The sequence below is a fragment of the Oncorhynchus mykiss genome, chromosome 1 (assembly GCF_057628025.1).
Source record: "Oncorhynchus mykiss isolate SJ-2025 chromosome 1, ASM5762802v1, whole genome shotgun sequence".
NCBI classification, from domain to species: domain Eukaryota; kingdom Metazoa; phylum Chordata; class Actinopteri; order Salmoniformes; family Salmonidae; genus Oncorhynchus; species Oncorhynchus mykiss.
This window is the reverse complement of record NC_143022.1, coordinates 4,495,611-4,518,273: the sequence shown is the minus strand read 5'-3', so window position 1 is coordinate 4,518,273 and position 22,663 is coordinate 4,495,611. Positions and strand designations below refer to the sequence as shown.

Sequence of the window (22,663 nt, the reverse complement as noted above, 5' to 3'; positions counted from 1 at the left end):
TTCCTACTTTAAAATCATATAAAATAATGAATAAACAGGACTAATATGCATAAGAAATTAACCTTTTATGTCCTGAATAGAACATGCTAAATTTAGGGTAAATCCAGCAAAGCACATCACAGAGTACCACTCTCTGTAGTTTCGTGTAATGGTGGTGGCTGCATCATGGTGTAGAGGTAAACACAGACAAAATCCTATTGGAAAACCTGGTTCAGTCTGCTTTCCAACACTCGGAAGACAAATTCACCTTTCAGCAGGACAATAAGCTAAAACACAAGGCCGAATATACACTGGAGTTGCTCACCAAGATGATATTGAATGTTTCTGAGTGGCTTAAATCCGCTTGAGAATCTATGGCAAGACTTGAAAAAATGGCTGTCTACCAATGATGAACGATCGACATGACGGAGCTTGAAGATTTAAAACGCATAATAATGTGCATATTTTGTTCAATCCAGGTGTGGAAAGACTCACAGCTGCCAAAGGTGATTCTAACATGTATTGACTCAAGGAGGTGATTTTTCAATACATTTTGAAGAAATTTCCAAGAACATGTTTTGTTGTTTTTTGGGAGGGGGGGGGGGGTATTATGTGCAGATGGGTGAGAGAGAGAGAGAGAAGTGATTTTAATCAATATAATCAATTTTCAGTTCATGCGGAAACACAAAATGTGGAATCAGTCAAGGGACGAATGTTTTCTGAAGGCTCTTTATGTTGAATGATCAGTATCTTCACACATTTATAAAAATAAAAAAATATTTAACCTTTATTTAACTAAGCAAGTCAGTTAAGAACAAATTCTTATTTAACAATGACGGCCTACCGGGGAACAGTGGGTTAACTGCCTTGTTCAGGGGCAGAACGACAGATTTGTACCTTGTCAGCTCGTGGATTTGATCCAGCAACCTTTCAGTTACTGGACCAACGCTCTAACCACTAGGCTACCCTGCCGCCTCTACAATCTAACCACGAGGCTACCCTGCCGCCTCTACACTCTAACCACTAGGCTACCCTGCCGCCTCTACACTCTAACCACGAGGCTACCCTGCCGCCTCTACACTCTAACCACTAGGCTACCCTGCCGCCTCTACACTCTAACCACTAGGCTACCCTGCCTCCTCTACACTCTAACCACTAGGCTACCCTGCCTCCTCTACACTCTAACCACTAGGCTACCGTGCCGCCTCTACACTCTAACCACTAGGCTACCCTGCCGCCTCTACACTCTAACCAGTAGGCTACCCTGCCTCCTCTACACTCTAACCACTAGGCTACCCTGCCGCCTCTACACTCTAACCACTAGGCTACCCTGCCGCCGCTACACTCTAACCACTAGGCTACCCTGCCGCCTCTACACTCTAACCACGAGGCTACCCTGCCTCCTCTACACTCTAACCACTAGGCTACCCTGCCGCCTCTACACTCTAACCACTAGGCTACCCTGCCTCCTCTACACTCTAACCACTAGACTACCTGCCGCCTCTACACTCTAACCAGTAGGCTACCCTGCCTCCTCTACACTCTAACCACTAGGCTACCCTGCCGCCTCTACACTCTAACCACTAGGCTACCCTGCCGCCTCTACACTCTAACCACTAGGCTACCCTGCCTCCTCTACACTCTAACCACTAGACTACCTGCCGCCTCTACACTCTAACCACTAGGCTACCCTGCCTCCTCTTCACTCTAACCAGTAGGCTACCCTGCCGCCCCAAACACATGCTAATGTACCATAAATTGCTTTGACTCAATCAACAAACCTATTTTTTCCTGAATAAAACTCTTGACGATAACAAGGAGACGGCTATTGCAAATTATGTTTACATTTTCGCCTACGAAAATGTGACTGGTTGAGAATTCCACATGAGACTAATGGACATTTTTTATGTGAAATACAGGTTTGTCTAAACATATTACAGTATATTTCATGAAATCCTGATTTGGCAGAATTGAGATTTTTTTGTTGTGCAGTTTGATCTAATCTCTCCCAGACAGCTCCCAGGTTCCCAGACAGCTCCCAGGTTCCCAGACAGCTCCCAGGTTCCCAGACAGCTCCCAGGTTCCCAGACAGCTCCCAGGTTCCCAGACAGCTCCCAGGTTCCCAGACAGCTCCCAGGTTCCCAGACAGCTCCCAGGTTCCCAGACCAGACAGCTCCCAGGTTCCCAGACCAGACAGCTCCCAGGTGGTCTTTTTTTAAAGTATCTTCAGTCACTTGCCAATCTTTTGAAGTGAAGCCAGGACTTTTCACTTGGAACTAACCTCAACTTGTCTAGAAACAACAAAGTTTACTCCTCTCTCTTACTTTCGTGTAGGCCTAAGCACATTTTTTTGTTGTTGCTCTGGTCACATAAGAAGCTATGTATATAATAAATATATTGTTATTCGTTCATCTGTGTTGTCGCATCTTGCGAGTTGCGGCTGCTTTTTTACCGATGAGAGAAATACATGCTGGAGTACAGTAATACTGGGGCGGCAGGGTAGCCTAGTGGTTAGAGTGTAGAGGCGGCAGGGTAGCCTAGTGGTTAGAGTGTAGAGGCGGCAGGGTAGCCTAGTGGTTAGAGTGTAGAGGCGGCAGGGTAGCCTAGTGGTTAGAGTGTAGAGGCGGCAGGGTAGCCTAGTGGTTAGAGTGTAGAGGCGGCAGGGTAGCCTAGTGGTTAGAGCGTTGGACCAGTAACCGGAAGGTCGTTCTGCACCTGAACAAGGCAGTTGGCCTACAGGGGAACAGTAGGTTGTCATTGAAAATAAGAATTTGTTCTTAACTGACTTGCCAAGTTAAATAAAGGTAAAATAAATAAATAAATAAATAAAATGCTTCTGTCATTTTTAGAAAGGTCATTCTCCCCTTTTCAAGGCAACCACTGTTGTTTGCCCCGGGTTTTGGGCGGTATAAGGTATATTCAGTGCAGTCAGACCCCTTGACTTTTCCCACGTTTTGTTACATTACAGCCTTATCCTAAAATTGATTAAATATTTTTTCCCCCTCTCATTAATATACACACAATACCCCATAATGACAAAGCAAAAAACAGGCTTTTATCATTTTTGAACATTTATTAAAAATATAAAACAGAAATACCTTATTTACATAAGTATTCAGACCCTTCCAGAAGGACAACCATCTCTGCAGCACTCCACCAATCAGGCTTTTATGGTAGAGTGGCCAGACGGAAGCTTCCCATCAGTAAAAGGCACATGACAGCCCACTTGGAGTTTGCCAAAAGGCACCTAAAGGACTCTGACCATGAGAAACAAGTGTCACGTCTGGAGGAAACCGGTCACCATCCCTACGGTGAAGCATGGTGGTGACAGCATCATACTGTGGGGATGTTTTTCAGTGGCAGGGACTGGAAGACTAGTCAGGATCGAGGGAAAGATGAACGGAGCAAAGTACAGAGAGATCCTTAATGAAAACGTACTCCAGAGCGCTCAGAAACTCAGACTGGGTTGAAGGTTCACCTTCCAACAGGACAATGACCCAAAGCACACAGCCAAAACAATGCAGGAGTGGCTTCGGGACAAGTCTCTGAATGTCCTTGAGTGGCCCAGCCAGAGCCCGGACATGAACCCGATCGAACATCTCTGGAGAGACCTGAAAATAGCTGTGAAGTGATGCTCCCCATCCAACCTGACAGAGCTTGAGAGGATCTGCAGAGAAGAATGGGGAGAAACTCCCCAAATACAGGTGTGCCAAGCTTGTAGCGTCATACCCAAGAAGACTCAAGGCTGTAATCGCTGCCAAAGGTGCTTCAACAAAGTACTGAGTAAAGGGTCTGAATACTTATGTAATTGTGATATTTCCCTATTTTATTTTTATTAAATTTGCAAAAAATTCAAAAACCTGTTTTTGCTTTGTCATTATGGGGTGTTGATGTCATTATGGGGTGCTGTGATGTCGTTATGGGGTGCTGTGATGTCGTTATGGGGTGTTGAGATGTCGTTATGGGGTGCTGTGATGTCGTTATGGGGTGCTGTGATGTCGTTATGGGGTGCTGTGTTGTCGTTATGGGGTGCTGTGTTGTCGTTATGGGGTGCTGTGATGTCGTTATGGGGTGCTGTGATGTCGTTATGGGGTGCTGTGTGTAGATTGATGATAAAACTTTAATACATTTTAGAATAAGACTGACGTAACAAAATGAGGAAATACTTTGCGAATGCACTATATCATGTACCATGTACAATATACCATGTACCATGTACCATGTACCATATACCACGTACCGTGTACCATATACAATGTACTGTGTACCACGTACCATATACCATGTACAATGTACCGTGTACCATGTACTGTGTACAATGCTGTCAATACTGTTGAAGACATTTTTGTAGCTACTTTTTAAGTACCTGCAGTCAACTTGTGAAGAAGGGGTTGGGGGTTCCTCACTAGGACAGAGAGAGAGGAGGGGGGTTCCTCACTAGGACAGAGAGAGAGGAGGGGGGTTCCTCACTAGGACAGAGAGAGAGGAGGGGAGTTCCTCACTAGGACAGAGAGAGAGGAGGGGGGTTCCTCACTAGGACAGAGAGAGAGGAGGGGGGTTCCTCACTAGGACAGAGAGAGAGGAGGGGGGTTCCTCACTAGGACAGAGAGAGAGGATGGGGGTTCTCCTCACTAGGACAGAGAGAGAGGAGGGGGGTTCCTCACTAGGACAGAGAGAGAGGAGGGGGGTTCCTCACTAGGACAGAGAGAGAGGAGGGGGGTTCCTCACTAGGACAGAGAGAGAGAGGAGGGGGGGGTTCCTCACTAGCACAGAGCAAGAGGAGGGGGGTTCCTCACTAGGCAGAGAGAGAGGAGGGGGGTTCCTCACTAGGACAGAGAGAGAGGAGGGGGGTTCCTCACTAGGACAGAGAGAGAGGAGGGGGGTTCCTCACTAGGACAGAGAGAGAGGAGGGGGGTTCCTCACTAGGACAGAGAGAGAGGAGGGGGGTTCCTCACTAGGACAGAGAGAGAGGAGGGGGGTTCCTCACTAGGACAGAGAGCGAGGAGGGGGGTTCCTCACTAGGACAGAGAGAGGGGGGGGGGGTGGGGTTCCTCACTAGGACAGAGAGAGAGGAGGGGGGGGGGGGTTCCTCACTAGGACAGAGAGAGAGGAGGGGGGGGTTCCTCACTAGGACAGAGAGAGAGGAGGGGGGTTCCTCACTAGGACAGAGAGAGAGGAGGGGGGGTTCCTCACTAGGACAGAGAGAGAGGAGGGGGGTTCCTCACTAGGACAGAGAGAGAGGAGGGGGGTTCCTCACTAGGACAGAGAGAGGGGGGGGGTCCAGAAGTCCTTTGACTCAGTACCAGTATCACCGTTGTACATTCTCAGCCAAGTGTGACTCAGACATTCCTCTAGAGGTTCAACCAAGAGCCATAACTTCTTAAACGGCTCACTGGATGACAGTCAACAAGCGCCTTGGTTCAGTTAGCTGTGGCTGGTGGAGAGCCCACTTCCTATATATCTAGACTGGACTGCAATTCAACACTTCACACGTTCATGCCCTGCTTATTGAAATTCCAGTCCAAGGTATCTGAATATCTCTACTCTGTTTCTGTTCTGATGTGACCGAGACCTGGAGGTTGGGAACCGAGACCTGGAGATTGGGGACCGCCATACTGCTTTCACTTATTCTGGGGTTTCAGTTCAGGGGGGGGTGGACAGGAGTGAACGACAGGATGGTGGGGGGTTGACCGGAGTGGACGACAGGATGGTGGGGGGTTGACCGGAGTGGACGACAGGAGGCGGGGGTGGACAGGAGTGGACGACAGAAGGGGGGGGGGGGGGGGGGTTGACAGGAGTGGACGACAGCATGGGGGGGTTGGACTGGAGGGGTGGATAGGAGTGGACGACATAAGGGGGGGTGGACGACAGGAGTGGACGACAGGAGGGGGGGGGGGGGGTTGGACAGGGGGGGGGGTGGACAGGAGTGGACGACAGGAGGGGGAGGGGGGTGACAGGAGTGGATGACAGGATGGGGGGGGTTGGACTGGAGGGGTGGATAGGAGTGAACGACAGAAGGGGGGGTGTACGACAGGAGGGGGGGGGTTGGACAGGAGGGGGGGTGGACAGGAGTGGACGACTGGAGGGGGGGGTTGGACAGGAGGGGGGGTGGACAGGAGTGGATGACAGGAGGGGGGGGTTGGACAGGAGGGGTGGATAGGAGTGGATGACAGGAGGGGGGGGGTGGACAGGAGTGTTATCCTCCTGGCGTGGGGGGGAGGGGGGGGCGGTCAGTGTTAACCTTGTGGGGGGGGGCGGTCAGTGTTAATCTCCTGGCGTGGGGGGCGGCGGTCAGTGTTAACCTCCTGGTCAGGGGGGGAGAAGGTCAGTGTTAATCTCCTGGTTGGGGGGGGGGGTCAGTGTTAACCTCCTGGTCTCTCTGGGAGGTAAAGAGCTATACAGAAGGCTCCTCTGTTATACAGGAAGGTCTTTGTTCTCGCCAGCCTCCTACCTGGCTGGGCCGGGCTGGATCCTCCTACCACCTCTGCCATCAACACCGCCACCCACCCAGACGCCCGCCCCACGGCCCGCCCGCCCACCCACCCTAGGCTATCTTTTGTCCTCTTGCTCCATAGGCCGCAACCTAATCCACTCCCCTTCTCTCCTTTCCACTCCCCTTCTCTCCTTTCCACTCCCCTTCTCTCCACTCCCCTTCTCTCCTTTCCACTCCCCTTCTCTCCTTTAATCTCCCCTTCTCTCCTTTCCCCTCGTCATCCAAGCCACACTGTTTATCTGCCCAGGGTCTGCCCAGCCAGACCCCTAGCTCCACTCTGCCCAGCCAGACCCCTAGCTCCACTCTGCCCAGCCAGACCCCTAGCTCCACTCTGCCCAGCCAGACCCCTAGCTCCACTCTGCCCAGCCAGACCCCTAGCTCCACTCTGTCCCAGACCCCTAGCTCCACTCTGTCCCAGACCCCTAGCTCCACTCTGTCCTCTGTGACCCCTAGCTCCACTCTGCCCCAGACCCCTAGCTCCACTCTGTCCCAGACCCCTAGCTCCACTCTGTCCCAGACCCCTAGCTCCACTCTGCCCCAGACCCTAGCTCCACTCTGCCCCAGACCCCTAGCTCCACTCTGCCCCAGACCCCTAGCTCCACTCTGCCCAGCCAGACCCGTAGCTCCACTCTGCCCAGCCAGACCCGTAGCTCCACTCTGCCCAGCCAGACCCCTAGCTCCACTCTGCCCAGCCAGACCCCTAGCTCCTCTCTGTCCCAGACCCCTAGCTCCTCTCTGTCCCAGACCCCTAGCTCCACTCTGTCCCAGACCCCTAGCTCCACTCTGTCCCAGACCCCTAGCTCCACTCTGCCCCAGACCCCTAGCTCCACTCTGCCCAGCCAGACCCCTAGCTCCACTCTGCCCAGCCAGACCCCTAGCTCCACTCTGCCCAGCCAGACCCCTAGCTCCACTCTGCCCAGCCAGACCCCTAGCTCCACTCTGCCCAGCCAGACCCCTAGCTCCACTCTGCCCAGCCAGACCCCTAGCTCCACTCTGCCCAGCCAGACCCCTAGCTCCACTCTGTCCAGCCAGACCCCTAGCTCCACTCTGTCCAGCCAGACCCCTAGCTCCACTCTGTCCAGCCAGACCCCTAGCTCTACTCTGTCCCAGACCCCTAGCTCCACTCTGCTCCAGACCCCTAGCTCCACTCTGCCCAGCCAGACCCCTAGCTCCACTCTGGCCAGCAAGACCCCTAGCTCCACTCTGTCCAGCCAGACCCCTAGCTCCACTCTGTCCAGCCAAACCCCTAGCTCCACTCTGCCCAGCCAGACTGACTCTAACCTCTCTCTGTCCTCAGGGATGTTCCTTGGTCCTGTTTATAGTGTAGCGGCTGGCTGTGTACGCTGCTCATACCCTGTTTATAGTGTAGCGGCTGGCTGTGTACGCTGCTCATACCCTGTTTATAGTGTAGCGGCTGGCTGTGTACGCTGCTCATACCCTGTTTATAGTGTAGCGGCTGGCTGTCTAGGCAGCTCATACCCTGTTTATAGTGTAGTGGCTGGCTGTCTAGGCAGCTCGTACCCTGTTTATAGTGTAGCGGCTGGCTGTGTACGCTGCTCATACCCTGTTTATAGTGTAGCGGCTGGCTGTGTACGCTGCTCATACCCTGTTTATAGTGTAGCTCCTGGCTGTGTACGCTGCTCATACCCTGTTTATAGTGTAGCGGCTGGCTGTGTACGCTGCTCATACCCTGTTTATAGTGTAGTGGCTGGCTGTGTACGCTGCTCATACCCTGTTTATAGTGTAGCGGCTGGCTGTGTACGCTGCTCATACCCTGTTTATAGTGTAGTGGCTGGCTGTGTACGCTGCTCATACCCTGTTTATAGTGTAGCGGCTGGCTGTGTACGCTGCTCATACCCTGTTTATAGTGTAGCGGCTGGCTGTGTACGCTGCTCATACCCTGTTTATAGTGTAGCGGCTGGCTGTGTACGCTGCTCATACCCTGTTTATAGTGTAGTGGCTGGCTGTGTACGCTGCTCATACCCTGTTTATAGTGTAGCGGCTGGCTGTCTAGGCAGCTCATACCCTGTTTATAGTGTAGTGACTGGCTGTGTACGCTGCTCATACCCTGTTTATAGTGTAGCGGCTGGCTGTCTAGGCAGCTCATACCCTGTTTATAGTGTAGCGGCTGGCTGTGTACGCTGCTCATACCCTGTTTATAGTGTAGCGGCTGGCTGTCTAGGCAGCTCATACCCTGTTTATAGTGTAGCGGCTGGCTGTCTAGGCTGCTCATACCCTGTTTATAGTGTAGTGGCTGGCTGTGTACGCTGCTCATACCCTGTTTATAGTGTAGCGGCTGGCTGTCTAGGCAGCTCATACCCTGTTTATAGTGTAGCGGCTGGCTGTCTAGGCTGCTCATACCCTGTTTATAGTGTAGCGGCTGGCTGTCTAGGCAGCTCATACCCTGTTTATAGTGTAGCGGCTGGCTGTCTAGGCTGCTCATACCCTGTTTATTGTGTAGCGGCTGGCTGTCTAGGTAGCTCATACCCTGTTTATAGTGTAGCGGCTGGCTGTCTAGGCAGCTCATACCCTGTTTATAGTGTAGTGGCTGGCTGTGTACGCTGCTCATACCCTGTTTATAGTGTAGCGGCTGGCTGTCTAGGCAGCTCATACCCTGTTTATAGTGTAGCGGCTGGCTGTCTAGGCAGCTCATATCCTGTTTATGGTGTAGTGGCTGGCTGTGTACGCTGCTCATACCCTGTTTATAGTGTAGCGGCTGGCTGTCTAGGCAGCTCATACCCTGTTTATAGTGTAGCGGCTGGCTGTCTAGGCTGCTCATACCCTGTTTATAGTGTAGTGGCTGGCTGTGTACGCTGCTCATACCCTGTTTATAGTGTAGCGGCTGGCTGTCTAGGCAGCTCATACCCTGTTTATAGTGTAGCGGCTGGCTGTGTACGCTGCTCATACCCTGTTTATAGTGTAGCGGCTGGCTGTCTAGGCAGCTCATACCCTGTTTATAGTGTAGCGGCTGGCTGTCTAGGCTGCTCATACCCTGTTTATTGTGTAGCGGCTGGCTGTCTAGGTAGCTCATACCCTGTTTATAGTGTAGCGGCTGGCTGTCTAGGCAGCTCATACCCTGTTTATAGTGTAGTGGCTGGCTGTGTACGCTGCTCATACCCTGTTTATAGTGTAGCGGCTGGCTGTCTAGGCAGCTCATACCCTGTTTATAGTGTAGCGGCTGGCTGTCTAGGCAGCTCATATCCTGTTTATGGTGTAGTGGCTGGCTGTGTACGCTGCTCATACCCTGTTTATAGTGTAGCGGCTGGCTGTCTAGGCAGCTCATACCCTGTTTATAGTGTAGCGGCTGGCTGTCTAGGCAGCTCATACCCTGTTTATAGTGTAGTGGCTGGCTGTGTACGCTGCTCATACCCTGTTTATAGTGTAGCGGCTGGCTGTCTAGGCAGCTCATACCCTGTTTATAGTGTAGCGGCTGGCTGTGTACGCTGCTCATACCCTGTTTATAGTGTAGCGGCTGGCTGTCTAGGCAGCTCATACCCTGTTTATAGTGTAGTGGCTGGCTGTGTACGCTGCTCATACCCTGTTTATAGTGTAGTGGCTGGCTGTGTACGCTGCTCATATCCCGGGGATAAATGCCAAGGTCATGATAATGTTGTCTTTCTCAAATTACTGCCCCCCCCCCCCCCCCCCCCAGTGGCTGTTTTTAATATCCATACTCCATACAGTCTGGTGTGTTTTTTTTAAAGGTCGACTCAATCTGAAAAACATCTTCTCTGTTTGAAAACGGCATGTGTCATATCGATATTAGTCAGTCATTAATTCCAGTCTAAACGTGACTAGAAAGTGCAGGTTCATTTTCGACATAAAGTCCGTATGGTCCAAAACAGAGTGTTGTGGACGAGTTCATCAGGTCCTATCTGAGGGTTGATTTTTTTTTATTTAACCAGGTAGGCTAGTTGAGAACACCTTTATTTAACCAGGTAGGCAAGTTGAGAACACCTTTATTTAACCAGGTAGGCAAGTTGAGAACAAGTTCTCATTAACAATTGCGACCTGGCCAAGATAAAGCAAAGCAGTTCGACACATACAACGACACAGAGTTACACATGGAGTAAAACAAACGTACAGTCAATAATACAGTATAAACAAGTCTATATACGATGTGAGCAAATGAGGTGAGATAAGGGAGGTAAAGGCAAAAAAAGGCCATGGTGGCGAAGTAAATACAATATAGCAAGTAAAACACTGGATTGGTAGATTTGCAGTGGAAGAATGTGCAAAGTTGAGATAGAAATAATGGGGTGCAAAGGAGCTAAATAAATGAATACAGTAGGGAAAGAGGTAGTTGTTTGGGCTAAATTATAGATGGGCTATGTACATTTGACAATGTCCCATCTGCCCACTACCACGGGATGAATAGCTACTGTGATTGGATAGAGAGCATTGGAACAGACAGTGAGACAGACTGTGTTTATACACAATACATTCGGAAAGTCTTCAGACCCCTTGAACTTTTCCCAATTGTTGTTACGTTACAACCTTACTCTAAAAATTGATTAATTTGTGTGTGTGTCCGCCCCCCCCCCCCCCCCCCCCCCCCGCCCGGCTCATCAATCGACACACAATACCCCATAATGACAAAGCAAAAACAGGCTTTTAGTATTGTTTGTAAAAAAAACATTTTTTTTTTTTTTTAATAACACGGAAATATCTAATTTCCATAAGTATTCGGTCCCTTTACTCAGTACTCTGTTGAAGCACCTTTGGGCAGTGATTACCTTTCTAATGATACACTTTTTGAGTGTCAAACATGACTAAAACGGGAGTATCAGTGAACTTTTCATTTGTAAAATAGAGTGCTCATGTTTTTCGTGTGTGGCACTGCTGTACCGCTAATAGCAATTTTAGCCAAAGACTGTTATACCAGCTGTCTAGTCTGGTTTTAGTAATGTGCAATAAGCATAAAACACAATTTATATAAGAAATTGGCAACTTATTCTCATTCTGACAAATAAGCTAGGCTTCTTGATTTCAACATGTGAACGAAGTGGACAGGTTTAGCATGCTGTTGAAACAGTGGGAGATTAGACCGCGTGCGTTCATAACTACTGTTCTACCTTGTTAGCTGAGCAAATAGAGCCAATTTGGCTAAACTTGAAATATAAAGATTAGCTGGCTAATCACTAAGCACGTGGGGCTTGTGCTTGAGAGATTGTTAATGAGTGAATGTGCATTATGCATGGTTCTGGTCCATTTTATTTTTTACAAAAACAAAAGGCAATTTTCAGATCTTGAACCCCGAGAAAAGCAGGAACAACTATTTAGATCAGATAATTACATTATTAGTGGGTCTTAAAGGAATATATTCATCCAAGGTATCATTTTACAACCTCTAAATAAGGGAATGGGGGTAAGGGGGCTGGGGGTAGCTATAGGGGGGCTGGGGGTAGCTATAGGGGGGCTGGGGGTAGCTATAGGGGGGCTGGGGGTAGCTATAGGGGGGCTGGGGGTAGCTATAGGGGGGCTGGGGGTAGCTATAGGGGGGCTGGGGGTAGGGATAGGGGGGCTGGGGGTAGGGATAGGGGGCTGGGGGTAGCTATAGGGGGGCTGGGGGTAGCTATAGGGGGGCTGGGGGTAGCTATAGGGGGGCTGGGGGTAGGGATAGGGGGGCTGGGGGTAGGGATAGGGGGCTGGGGGTAGGTATGGGGGGGTAGGGATAGGGGGCTGGGGGTAGCTATAGGGGGGGCTGGGGGTCGGGATAGGGGGGTTGGGGGTCGGGATAGGGGGGTTGGGGATAGGGGGGCTGGGGGTAGGGGTAAGGGGGTTGGGGATAGGGGGGCTGGGGGTAGGGCTAGGGGGGTTGGGGATAGGGGGGTGGGCATATGGGGGTAGGGCTGGGGGGCTGGGGGTAGGGATAGGGGGGTTGGGGATAGGGGGGCTGGGGGTAGGTATAGGGGGGCTCGGGGTAGGTATAGGGGGCTGCGGGTAGGGATAAGGGGGGGTAGGCATATGGGGGTTGGGGGTAGGGATAGGGATAGATGGATAAGGGGGTTGGGGGTAGTAGACATATGATGAACATCAAATCTCAATAAAATCCCAGTACTGAATCTCAAAACATATCAGATGGCCACCTAAGTATCTCAATGATATTGTATTGTGAAGTCCCTTGCAATTCCCAACCTTAGGGAATAGGGTGCCATAGGGCTCTGGTCTAAAGTAGTGCACTATATAGGGCATAGGGTTCCATAGGGAAAACACATCCCTGGTAATGGGATAATTCTTCAGAGTAATGTTTGTCTCCAACAGCTCTACATTGATCAGATTCCTCCTTTCAGATTCCACCTCTCTCTGTCACGCACTGCTTTACCTACAGCCCCTTTACCCTTCACCCTGCTACAGCCCCTTTACCCTTCAACCTGCTACAGCCCCTTTACCCTTCAACCTGCTACAGCCCCTTTACCCTTCACCCTGCTACAGCCCCTTTACCCTTCAACCTGCTACAGCCCCTTCACCCTTCACCCTGCTACAGCCCCTTTACCCTTCAACCTGCTACAGCCCCTTCACCCTTCACCCTGCTACAGCCCCTTTACCCTTCAACCTGCTACAGCCCCTTTACCCTTCAACCTGCTACAGCCCCTTTACCCTTCAACCTGCTACAGCCCCTTCATCCTTCACCCTGCTACAGCCCCTTTACCCTTCAACCTGCTACAGCCCCTTCACCCTTCACCCTGCTACAGCCCCTTTACCCTTCAACCTGCTACAGCCCCTTTACCCTTCAACCTGCTACAGCCCCTTTACCCTTCACCCTGCTACAGCCCCTTTACCCTTCAACCTGCTACAGCCCCTTCACCCTTCACCCTGCTACAGCCCCTTTACCCTTCAACCTGCTACAGCCCCTTCACCCTTCACCCTGCTACAGCCCCTTTACCCTTCAACCTGCTACAGCCCCTTTACCCTTCAACCTGCTACAGCCCCTTTACCCTTCAACCTGCTACAGCCCCTTCACCCTTCACCCTGCTACAGCCCCTTTACCCTTCAACCTGCTACAGCCCCTTCACCCTTCACCCTGCTACAGCCCCTTTACCCTTCACCCTGCTACTGCCCCTTTACCCTTCAACCTGCTACAGCCCCTTTACCCTTCAACCTGCTACAGCCCCTTCACCCTTCAACCTGCTACAGCCCCTTTACCCTTCAACCTGCTACAGCCCCTTTACCCTTCACCCTGCTACAGCCCCTTTACCCTTCACCCTGCTACAGCCCCTTTACCCTTCAAATCAAATCAAATTTATTTATATAGCCCTTCGTACATCAGCTGATATCTCAAAGTGCTGTACAGAAACCCAGCCTAAAACCCCAAACAGCAAGCAATGCAGGTGAAGAAGCACGGTGGCTAGGAAAAACTCCCTAGAAAGGCCAAAACCTAGGAAGAAACCTAGAGAGGAACCAGGCTATGTGGGGTGGCCAGTCCTCTTCTGGCTGTGCCGGGTGGAGATTATAACAAAACATGGTCAAGATGTTCAAATGTTCATAAATGACCAGCATGGTCGAATAATAATAAGGCAGAATAGTTGAAACTGGAGCAGCAGCACAGTCAGGTGGACTGGGGACAGCAAGGAGTCATCATGTCAGGTATTCCTGGGGCATGGTCCTAGGGCTCAGGTCCTCCGAGAGAGAGAAAGAAAGAGAGAATTAGAGAGAGCATATGTGGGATGGCCAGTCCTCTTCTGGCTGTGCCGGGTGGAGATTATAACAGAACATGGCCAAGATGTTCAAATGTTCATAAATGATCAGCATGGTCGAATAATAATAAGGCAGAACAGTTGAAACTGGAGCAGCAGCACAGCCAGGTGGACTGGGGACAGCAAGGAGTCATCATGTCAGGTAGTCCTGGGGCATGGTCCTAGGGCTCAGGTCCTCCGAGAGAGAGAAAGAGAGAAGGAGAGAATTAGAGAACGCACACTTAGATTCACACAGGACACCGAATAGGACAGGAGAAGTACTCCAGATATAACAAACTGACCCTAGCCCCCCGACACATAAACTACTGCAGCATAAATACTGGAGGCTGAGACAGGAGGGGTCAGGAGACACTGTGGCCCACTCCGAGGACACCCCCGGACAGGGCCAAACAGGAAGGATATAACCCCACCCACTTTGCCAAAGCACAGCCCCCACACCACTACCCTTCACCCTGCTACAGCCCGTTTACCCTTCAACCTGTTACAGCCCCTTTACCCTTCAACCTGCTACAGCCCCTTTACCCTTCAACCTGCTACAGCCCCTTTACCCTTCAACCTGCTACAGCCCCTTTACCCTTCAACCTGCTACAGCCCCTTTACCCTTCACCCTGCTACAGCCCCTTTACCCTTCAACCTGCTACAGCCCCTTTACCCTTCACCCTGCTACAGCCCCTTTACCCTTCAACCTGCTACAGACCCTTTACCCTTCAACCTGCTACAGCCCCTTTACCCTTCAACCTGCTACAGCCCCTTTACCCTTCACCCTGCTACAGCCCCTTTACCCTTCAACCTGCTACAGCCCCTTTACCCTTCAACCTGCTACAGCCCCTTTACCCTTCAACCTGCTACAGCCCCTTTACCCTTCACCCTGCTACAGCCCCTTTACCCTTCACCCTGCTACAGCCCCTTTACCCTTCAACCTGCTACAGCCCCTTTACCCTTCACCCTGCTACAGCCCCTTTACCCTTCACCCTGCTACAGCCCCTTTACCCTTCAACCTGCTACAGCCCCTTTACCCTTCAACCTGCTACAGCCCCTTTACCCTTCACCCTGCTACAGCCCCTTTACCCTTCACCCTGCTACAGCCCCTTTACCCTTCACCCTGCTACAGCCCCTTTACCCTTCAACCTGCTACAGTCCCTTTACCCTTCAACCTGCTACAGCCCTTTACCCTTCACCCTGCTACAGCCCCTTTACCCTTCAACCTGCTACAGCCCCTTTACCCTTCAACCTGCTACAGCCCCTTTACCCTTCACCCTGCTACAGCCCCTTTACCCTTCAACCTGCTACAGCCCCTTTACCCTTCACCCTGCTACAGCCCCTTTACCCTTCACCCTGCTACAGCCCCTTTACCCTTCAACCTGCTACAGCCCCTTTACCCTTCAACCTGCTACAGCCCCTTCACCCTTCACCCTGCTACAGCCCCTTTACCCTTCAACCTGCTACAGCCCCTTTACCCTTCAACCTGCTACAGCCCCTTTACCCTTCACCCTGCTACAGCCCCGTTACCCTTCAACCTGCTACAGCCCCTTTACCCTTCAACCTGCTACAGCCCCTTTACCCTTTACCCTGCTACAGCCCTTTTACCCTTCAACAGCCCCTTTATCCTTTACCCTGCTACAGCCCCTTTACCCTTCAACCTGCTACAGCCCCTTTACCCTTCAACCTGCTACAGCCCCTTTACCCTTCAACCTGCTACAGCCCCTTCACCCTTCACCCTGCTACAGCCCCTTTACCCTTCAACCTGCTACAGCCCCTTTACCCTTCAACCTGCTACAGCCCCTTTACCCTTCAACCTGCTACAGCCCCTTTACCCTTCAACCTGCTACAGCCCCTTTACCCTTCAACCTGCTACAGCCCCTTTACCCTTCAACCTGCTACAGCCCCTTTACCCTTTACCCTGCTACAGCCCCTTTATCCTTCAACCTGCTACAGCCCCTTTACCCTTTACCCTGCTACAGCCCCTTTACCCTTCACCCTGCAACAGCCCCTTTACCCTTCAACCTGCTACAGCCCCTTCACCCTTCACCCTGCTACTGCCCCTTTACCCTTCAACCTGCTACAGCCCCTTTACCCTTCAACCTGCTACAGCCCCTTTACCCTTCAACCTGCTACAGCCCCTTTACCCTTCACCCTGCTACAGCCCCTTTACCCTTCACCCTGCTACAGCCCCTTTACCCTTCAACCTGCTACAGCCCCTTTACCCTTCAACCTGCTACAGCCCCTTCACCCTTCAACCCGCTACAGCCCCTTTACCCTTCACCCTGCTACAGCCCCTTTACCCTTCAACCTGCTACAGCCCCTTTACCCTTCAACCTGCTACAGCCCCTTTACCCTTCACCCTGCTACAGCCCCTTTACCCTTCAACCTGCTACAGCCCCTTTACCCTTCAACCTGCTACAGCCCCTTTACCCTTCAACCTGCTACAGCCCCTTTACCCTTCAACCTGCTACAGCCCCTTTACCCTTCAACCTGCTACAGCCCCTTTACCCTTCAACCTGCTACAGCCCCTTTACCCTTCAACCTGCTACAGCCCCTTTACCCTTCAACCTGCTACAGCCCCTTTACCCTTCAACCTGCTACAGCCCCTTTACCCTTCAACCTGCTACAGCCCCTTTACCCTTCACCCTGCTACAGCCCCTTTACCCTTCAACCTGCTACAGCCCCTTTACCCTTCAACCTGCTACAGCCCCTTTACCCTTCAACCTGCTACCCAGAAAGACTCTCAGCTGTAATCGCTCAGAGACTCACCCAGAAAGACTCTCAGCTGTAATCGCTCTTAGAGACTCACCCAGAAAGACTCTCAGCTGTAATCGCTCAGAGACTCACCCAGAAAGACTCTCAGCTGTAACCGCTCTTAGAAACTTACCCAGAAAGACTCACAGCTGTAATCGCTCAGAGACTCACCCAGAAAGACTCACAGCTGTAATCGCTCTTAGAGATTTACCCAGAAAGACTCTCAGCTGTAACCGCTCTTAGAGACTTACCCAGAAAGACTCACAGCTGTAATCACTCTTAGAGACTTACCCAGAAAGACTCTCAGCTGTAATCGCTCTTAGAGACTCACCCAGAAAGACTCTCAGCTGTAACCGCTCTTAGAGACTTACCCAGAAAGACTCACAGCTGTAATCGCTCAGAGACTCACCCAGAAAGACTCTCAGCTGTAATCGCTCTTAGACTCACCCAGAAAGACTCTCAGCTGTAATCGCTCTTAGAGACTCACCCAGAAAGACTCTCAGCTGTAATCGCTCTTAGAGACTCACCCAGAAAGACTCTCAGCTGTAATCGCTCTTAGAGACTCACCCAGAAAGACTCTCAGCTGTAATCGCTCTTAGAGACTCACCCAGAAAGACTCTCAGCTGTAATCGCTCTTAGAGACTCACCCAGAAAGACTCTCAGCTGTAATCACTCTTAGACTCACCCAGAAAGACTCACAGCTGTAATCGCTCTTAGAGACCCACCCAGAAAGACTCTCAGCTGTAACCGCTCTTAGAGACTCACCCAGAAAGACTCTCAGCTGTAATCGCTCTTAGAGACTCACCCAGAAAGACTCTCAGCTGTAATCGCTCTTAGAGACTCACCCAGAAAGACTCTCAGCTGTAATCGCTCTTAGAGACTCACCCAGAAAGACTCTCAGCTGTAATCGCTCTTAGAGACCCACCCAGAAAGACTCACAGCTGTAATCGCTCTTAGAGACTCACCCAGAAAGACTCTCAGCTGTAATCGCTCTTAGAGACTCACCCAGAAAGACTCTCAGCTGTAATCGCTCTTAGAGACTCACCCAGAAAGACTCTCAGCTGTAATCACTCTTAGACTCACCCAGAAAGACCCTCAGCTGTAATCGCTGCCAGGGTATTGACTCCGGTGTGAACAGGGCCTAAAATTAAATATTTTGTACATTTGCTTTGTAATGTTTCTAAAACAATAAATGTATTCCTATTAAGAAGTGTTATATTTAATTTTATTTCAGTGTCTTTTAACCAAAATGGCACAGATGAGAGACCAACATTTTCACCTGCCCCTTTTAAAAGGGGGGAGGTTACCGTGGTAACATGGTAGCGGAGTTCTCCCGAGCAGTTCAAACGCAAACATTGAAAAACTATGTAAATATTCAAACTATGTAAATATTCAACTATGTAAATATTCAAACGATGTAAATATTCAAACGATGTAAATATTCAAACTATGTAAATATTCAAGAAACACAAGTACAAAGTTTCACTTCAGTAGACTTTTGATTTCAAGTAAATTAGACCAACTTTTTATGCCAGTGTTGCAGCACTTCTAAAAATGAATGTTTCACTGAGCTCTTCATGTGCGCGCGGGCCAGCCAGGCAGTGTTGCAGTGCGAGGTGGGATACGTTCTAGGATTCATAGTTCTTTGACTTTTAAATTTGTTTTATTTATTTACCAGCTATGAAACAAAACGTCAGCAATCCACCACTGCAGAAGTTATTTTACTATACATGTGATCATACTTGACTCTTTTTTTTAAAAATAAATTCACAAATGCGAGTGAAATGTTCACGCTGGTGCATTCCTGACCCATGACGTCCGAAGAACATTCTTCCCAGAGTCTTGATGATCATCCAAATGCTTCCAGGTGCTTTTTTTGGCAAACAGGAGTCAAATTGCTTGGGATGACACTAGGTCCCATTTTATATGTGGCAAAAACCAATCACTGCATTCCACAAAAATAGTTTTTTTGAGATGAAACTGAAACTGTTTCACAGAAATGTGTGTCTGAAAACCACAACTGACACGCAGATCAGTAGAAATGGTAAGATAAAATTGGCATTCCACTTAAAGCCTATTACCTGCCATTTCATGTGAGTAATGGTAGGATGCCAGTCGGAGCGGGAGGAGGAGGGTTCAGTCATTTTCTTTTTTAACTAATGGTTATCTTGATCTTTTAAAAAATGTTGTCCAATCGATTGTTTGGAAGAACAGACTACTTTTGGTCGTCCAAGATTTTTTGGGCGTTGGCGACAGCCCTAGTAGTGTTACAGGCTGAACACACTGCTTGTGTCGCAAAATCAATTTAGAAATCTATATTATTCAATTATTGCACCCACACTGCTCGCGCGCGCCAACGAGCGTCTGCGTTGCCAAGGGCTAAAATAGAAGTCAGTTCTATTTCTGACGCAGATCGCGCTGCAAGTCCTGCCTCTCCCATCTCCTCATTGGTTTATAGAAGCAGGTACCCACGTGCCATCTCCTCATTGGTTATACTCATGTGGGTGACTGAAAGACGAACGCGGCCAGTGGCGGTAACACGGAACCCGAACCGGCTGCGCGCGTGCCATTGTACATACATTTATTTTGTCCCCCCCCACACCAAACGTGATCACGACACCCAGGTTAAAATATCAAAACAAACTCTGAACCAATTACATTCATTTGGGGACAGGTCGAAAATCATTAAACTTTTATGGCAATTTAGCTAGCTAGCTTGCACATGCTAGCTAATTTGTCCTGGGATATAAACATTGAGTTGTTATTTTATCTGAAATGCACAAGGTCCTCTACTCCGACAATTAATCCACACACAAAACGGTCAACCGAATCGTTTCTAGTCCACTCTCCTCCTAGGCTTTTTCTTCTCTTGACTCTTATATTGCGATTGGCAACTTTCATAACTTTCCTTTATGGTTTTGCTTTCAAAATACATGTTTTAAAAATGTCTTGATAATTTTTTATTTTTTTTGCCCTCCATCCTTTGTGCCTTGTTGCTAGTGCCAACAGTGGTATCTGTGACAACCCAGGCTGTGTTTGGTAAGAGCTGTACACAGACAGGCAACATGGACGTCTGGGGATACTTTTTGTTCTAGAACTTTGTACGTGTTCTAATGACGATGTAACAGAGGAGATCCGTGTCTGACAACATGTCCTCCTGAGTTTAATACTGCACGATTATAGTCAAGGGGAGTCCGTGCTGCCGTCAGAACTACAGTCTACTGGTAGACTGTCTCTACAAGACTGTGTTCAGTCTACTAGTGGTAGACATCTCCATCCCATCTCCAAACTGCTAACCCCTGCAATGAAACTGAGGAGTAATACTTCATTAGTTATAGAAGCTAACCCCTATTCATTTATTATTTAAATATCATATAATATATAATATATATTTATATATATATATATATTTAATAGAGATAGATTCCTCAGGATCTGTGTATTTTATGGAAAGCATTCCTCAATTTCCCACGTAAGCCTTCACTAACCCAAATTTCTCCTGGATAGGAAATTGCTGTCATATTTCAAGGGTTGCCTCACTTGAGTGTTTTTGATGTGTTTTTGATTTGTGCCTTAAAAGAGCTCCCCAACTTCTAACAGCTGTTAGTTTGCAAGCCGGCGATGGGAAGGAGACCTAGAATGGAATGTTATTCTATATTTGATGTGGTGTTGGACCTAAATGCCAGTTTACCGGACACAGATTAGGCCTAATTTTATGGACTAAAATACACTTTCTATGGAGATTCCCCAATTTTGAGCTTCTATTGTCTGCTCGTCGTTCGGTCTCTGGATAAGTCATCAACTGTAGGCATATTGCAGGCAGGGCTCTTTGTGAGTGTATGCTGGGTTCAGAGCTGAAGAACCCACCATAGTGTGTTATGACTCACTTTACCTCATTTCATTGAGGATGTTTTGGTTGGTAACTATGTTATTGTGACAACCCTGTTCTATAGTTTCCATATATTTACATGTACATATTCTCATTTACTCCTTTAGATTTGTGCGTATTAGGTAGTTGTTGGGGAACTGTTAGATTACTTGTTAGATATTACTGCACTGTCGGAACTAGAAGCACAAGCATTTCGCTACACTCGCATTAACATCTGCTAACCATGTGTATGTGACCAATAAGGATGTGATTTTGAACAGGTGTGTGAGAGACTAGGTGTGTGTGTGTGTGTGTTGCAGGTCTAGATGCAGAGCTGTACTACGTGAGGGATGACGTGGTAAACCACTATGCTCTCTCCTTCATCCTGCCTGTACCGAGCGAGACCAACAGCCTGCACTTCACCTGGCGCTCCAAGGATAAGGTACACACACACACTCACACACACACTCTCACACACACACACTCACACACACACACACTCTCACACACACACACACACACACACACACACACACACTCTCACACACACACACCACAGAGGACCAACCAGCTGTCTGATAGAGAATGTGGGGATGACATCACAGAGGACCAACCAGCTGTCTGAAAGATAATGTGGGGATGACATCACAGAGGACCAACCAGCTGTCTGATAGAGAACGTGGTGATGACATCACAGAGGACCAACCAGCTGTCTGATAGAGAATGTGGTGATAACATCACAGAGGACCAACCAGCTGTCTGATAGAGAATGTGGGGATGACATCACAGAGGACCAACCAGCTGTCTGATAGAGAATGTGGGGATGACATCACAGAGGACCAACCAGCTGTCTGATAGAGAACGTGGTGATGACATCAGAGGACCAACCAGCTGTCTGATAGAGAATGTGGGGATGACATCACAGAGGACCAACCAGCTGTCTGATAGAGAATGTGGGGATGACATCACAGAGGACCAACCAGCTGTCTGATAGAGAATGTGGTGATGACATCACAGAGGACCAACCAGCTGTCTGATAGAGAATGTGGTGATGACATCACAGAGGACCAACCAGCTGTCTGATAGAGAATGTGGTGATGACATCACAGAGAACCAACCAGCTGCTTTCTACTATGTAGCGAGAGGCAGGACCTGTTTCTATAGAAGACGGCCATTTTTATTCTCTGCTTCTTAACTAACTCTTCACTATGCTTTTTAAAAGACAGTTTTTTATATAGCCAGAGGCCCATATATTTGTAAGCAGAGACACGATCAATATGGGCACCGTCCAAAGTACGAATGCTGAAATCATCAACGTTATTTTTTTATGTGCTCTAGAGAAAACATGTACTTAGTTTTACCGGCATTCAGTACTCATTTTCCGGTCAACGTTTTTCTGTAATACAAAGGCAGACTGTAGTTCAGAGAGCTACCTGTGGGGGCGATATCATCCACGACAGTATCAGAATACAAGTGTAGGTTAAATATTATGCACATTGAGTTCTATCTGTGAGGTCGTGTTTAAACCAGTGACATGCAGCCTGGTCTTGGCCAATTGAGGAAAACCTCAATTAGCAGTGAGTGATCAACGGTATGGAAAGCCTCTGAAATAGCAGTGAGTGATCGACAGTATGGAAAGCCTCTGAATTAACAGTGAGGGATCAACGGTATGGAAAGCCTCTGAAATAGCAGTGAGTGATCGACAGTATGGAAAGCCTCTGAATTAGCAGTGAGTGATCAACGGTATGGAAAGCCTCTGAATTAGCAGTGAGGGATCAACGGTATGGAAAGCCTCTGAATTAGCAGTGAGGGATCAACGGTATGGAAAGCCTCTGAATTAGCAGTGAGTGATCGACGGTATGGAAAGCCTCTGAATTAGCAGTGAGGGAA

The 22,663-nt window shown here is 49.3% G+C and overlaps 1 protein-coding gene across 2 annotated transcripts in view; it reads left to right on the top strand.

The window, feature by feature from the left end:
- LOC110524778 (receptor like tyrosine kinase) overlaps positions 1–22,663 on the top strand; it is a 118,348-nt gene that overhangs the window by 26,580 nt on the left and 69,105 nt on the right. For both annotated transcript variants that reach the window (XM_036982788.2, XM_036982740.2), the window contains exon 2: positions 21,094–21,215. In XM_036982788.2, the coding sequence (XP_036838683.2) occupies positions 21,094–21,215 (122 nt within the window). The remainder of the gene's footprint in view (positions 1–21,093; positions 21,216–22,663) is intronic.